The 3,460-nt window shown below is 32.6% G+C and overlaps 1 protein-coding gene across 2 annotated transcripts in view; it reads left to right on the forward strand.

Moving 5' to 3' along the window:
* LOC106469430 (zinc finger protein GLIS3-like) overlaps window positions 1-3,460 on the forward strand; it is an 84,125-nt gene that overhangs the window by 77,752 nt on the left and 2,913 nt on the right. For both annotated transcript variants that reach the window (XM_022397943.1, XM_022397944.1), the window contains exons 7-8: window positions 195-297; window positions 1,374-1,525. In XM_022397943.1, coding sequence (XP_022253651.1) covers window positions 195-297; window positions 1,374-1,525 — 255 coding nt within the window. The remainder of the gene's footprint in view (window positions 1-194; window positions 298-1,373; window positions 1,526-3,460) is intronic.

Consider the following 3,460-nt stretch of genomic DNA (forward strand, 5'->3'; position numbering starts at 1 on the left):
TCACTTGAAAAAACACGGGGGTGCTTAACTTTTTTCCAGGTGTATATTATGGATTTTATTAAGTAAACGCAGTTTCTTTTTGAATTTTCTATATTGTATTATAGCAAACCTACAAAGGTTATCCAACACTACCCGTGTCTATAAGTTCAACTAGGTGGGATACGTTAAATATAAAGCTTTTATGCATCATTTAGGTGTAGTATTACTATCCAGTAACCAATCAAGTCGGAGTATCAGTAGCCACGCCTCTCCAGTTAGCCACCATAGTAGCCCGGCCTTAACAGACATCACCGAATGGTCAGTTTAATAAATTGTTGTTTATTTCATGAACAATGAATATATATTACTCTCGTATCACACAGTAATTAGTTTATTTCTTGTTATTTTTCAGTTCATAAACATTAAATACATACACATTTCATGTTGTATAAGTTCGACTGCTGTGTACTTTACAAAGCACACAATTATTCATGTTGTTGTCATTATAAGAACTAACATATGACAAGGTATTACTTATACTTTCAGTTTTAATGGATAAATAGATTGATTCAAACTCAATTAATGTTCGAGAAGGTGAATGATGACTTCTTAATTATCCACTTTGGAATATTTATTTATTATTCAAGATTTTGTTATTGTCCAGCCAAAGCAGAGTTACAATGTTTTGGTGAGCATTTTTAAACGTAGAATAAATAAAAAAAAGTGTGCTGTAGAAATAAGAAAATATATAAATACATAAAGGCATTGACAGACATTAAAGAACTGTCTGAGTCAGATTTCACCCATGGTACAGTTTTTAGGCTTTTAAGTCAGCACGGAAAAGAAAACTCAAACCGCTCACGTTGTAACCAGCCTGTACAGCTGACAATTTTGGATTTCAGTAGCTTTAATGCTGATGTTTAATTTCAGCAGCTACAGAATTATATTTCAATACAAAATTCGCGTAAAAGGTTCAAATGAAGAGAATAAATATAAGGTTTACGTTGTTTCTTACCAATTGTCTGAAAACACGTTACTTGAAATTGCAACAATGAATTTACATTGCACAAATAATGTGTACAACAATGGCATTTTGCCAGAAACTCTTATCATGCTACATCGTGGATTTTAAGAGCCTTAGAAACCTTTTTCACGTTTTAGTCGCATTGGCACGTGGTGATTGCTCATCAATGTAATTTGTTACCAAATATTTGTAGATCATTTTTTTTAAACTTCAAAACTAAGTCAAAGTTTAATCACTATTTTATTCTTATTTAACAGAGAAAAACTTCAATTATATTAAAGTACAAACAATATGTATGGTCTTTAATCTGTAGTAGTTAAATATAAAATATGCGTACATATCTTTGTACTGTTAATATTTTTATTTACAGCAACGAAACAGGGCAACAAGCCAACTCTGGCCGCAGGGTGCCGATGCTTCCACCTATCGGACAGAATAATCAACAATTATCTCGGCAAGACAGTTCTCAACGCTTGCGACCACATACCCTACTTGGACGCCCGTTTAGCTCTAAGAATGAGGGTAAGTAATAAGAAGACCATTGAACGTTCTCAGAAACTTAACTTTGTGAAAACTAAATGATGGTGTAACACTATTGTACATATAGGTTTTACTTATTTGGAGCTAAAACACTACGAAGAAAGCATGTTGTCCGTCATTTAATACTTATTACAGAATAATTTACAGCTGTGCTGTTCCTAACGGCGAAAAATACATATTATAGTATAACAAAAGAAGAAAATACATGCGATAAAAAACTAACTTTATGTCTTATGTAAGATTGTAAAACAAATACTACAGGCATTGGTGCTTTATGACGGTCAATGTTTGTTTGTTTTGATAAAAGAATTAGCCCAAATGATCACATATAAAGTTTAATAGACTCAAAATAAAACCCAAAACTCGAGCGCTTTCGAATAGTCAACTATCAAATTATCGAATAGTCAACTATTCGAAAGCGCTCGAGTTTGTGGTCTTATTTTAAGTCTAATGTTTGTTTGTTGTTAAGACAAAGTTGAACAGTGAGACATTTGTAACAAAGTGGCATAAAGAGTTAACACATTTGTTTGTTTGTAATTAAGCACAAAGCTACACAATGGGCTATCTGTGCTCTGCCCACCACTGGTAACGAAACCCGGTTTCTAGCGTTGTAAGTCCGCAGACATATCGCTGTGTCTCTGGGGGCAAGTTAACACGACATTTGTAACACAATATGATATAAAGCTAACATTACGTATATAATTTATTGAGGTGAAGGGTTAACGTTATATCTATAGCACCTTTCCTTAATGTTAACAGTTAACATTACGTTTATAACGTATTGAGATGAAGGGCTAAAACAACATCTGTAACAATCTCAAATGAACCGCTTGTAACACCCAAAAGTAAAGAGTTAATACGCAGTTTGTAAGATCTTGAGAACGTTTCCTAACACATTAAGGTGAATATTAACATTACGTTTGTAACATATTGAGGTAAAGGATTAACAAGATGTTTATAACACACTGAGGTGAAGCCTTAACATATTAAGGTAAAAGATAAACAAGACGTTTATAACACTCAGAGGTGAAGCCTTAACATTACCTTTGTAAACTATTGAGGTAAATGTTTAGAACTGTGTTTGTAACACATTGAGGTGAAGCTTTAACATTACGTTTTAACATATTGAGATGAAAGGTTGGTAAAAATTTTGTAATAAATAGAGGTGAAATATTCTGTAAGAAAACAGTATGATCTACATACAAGTTCCAAGTAATTCGTGGTTGTTTTACTTTCTCGTCTTCAAAATGGAGTGTTTGGAAGTGGTAACAACTTCTGTGCTGTTTGTTTGTCTGTTAGATCAGAATTGATAAAGCCATTTCCTTCTCGTTACCAAGGTCCATTTTTGTTTCATTATTAACAACGAAGAATAACAACCTTTAAGTTGCTAGAATTGACATTTATTTGTCGGTTAGTTTAATTAATTTAATAGAGGTTTCTTTCGTGTTACCTGGGTGTATATTTGTTTAATTACTAAAAACAAAAATAAGAAGAAAAGAATATTGTATTAGCAACTATTATTTTGCTAATAGTTGATGTTTGTTTAGCTACTAGATTAGGTTTTTTTAACTAACGTCTTATTTCGTGTTATGAGGGTCTTTTTTTGTTTGATTGTGAAAGACAAAAAAAATCTTGCTATATAATCTCCTGTTACTAAAGTTAAAGTTTGTTTGGTTGTTAAAATAAGGCTACTGTATTATGATGTTTTCCTTTGAATAGAGTTGTTTAACAACAAGTAAAAGCTTGGAATGGTCTATTCTTTCATTGGGGGGGGGGTGTATAAGTCAGACTAGTTTCGGAGAATTCCACTCCTTATCAGTGTCCCTAGACACTACCACCGATGAAATATCCGACCAAACCAAGCCTTTATATTAGTGAGGTATCGAAATTCGAAATGGTGTATTTAAGTGTTTTACA

Source organism: Limulus polyphemus, unplaced genomic scaffold, assembly GCF_000517525.1.
Source record: "Limulus polyphemus unplaced genomic scaffold, Limulus_polyphemus-2.1.2 Scaffold3481, whole genome shotgun sequence".
Lineage (NCBI taxonomy): Eukaryota > Metazoa > Arthropoda > Merostomata > Xiphosura > Limulidae > Limulus > Limulus polyphemus.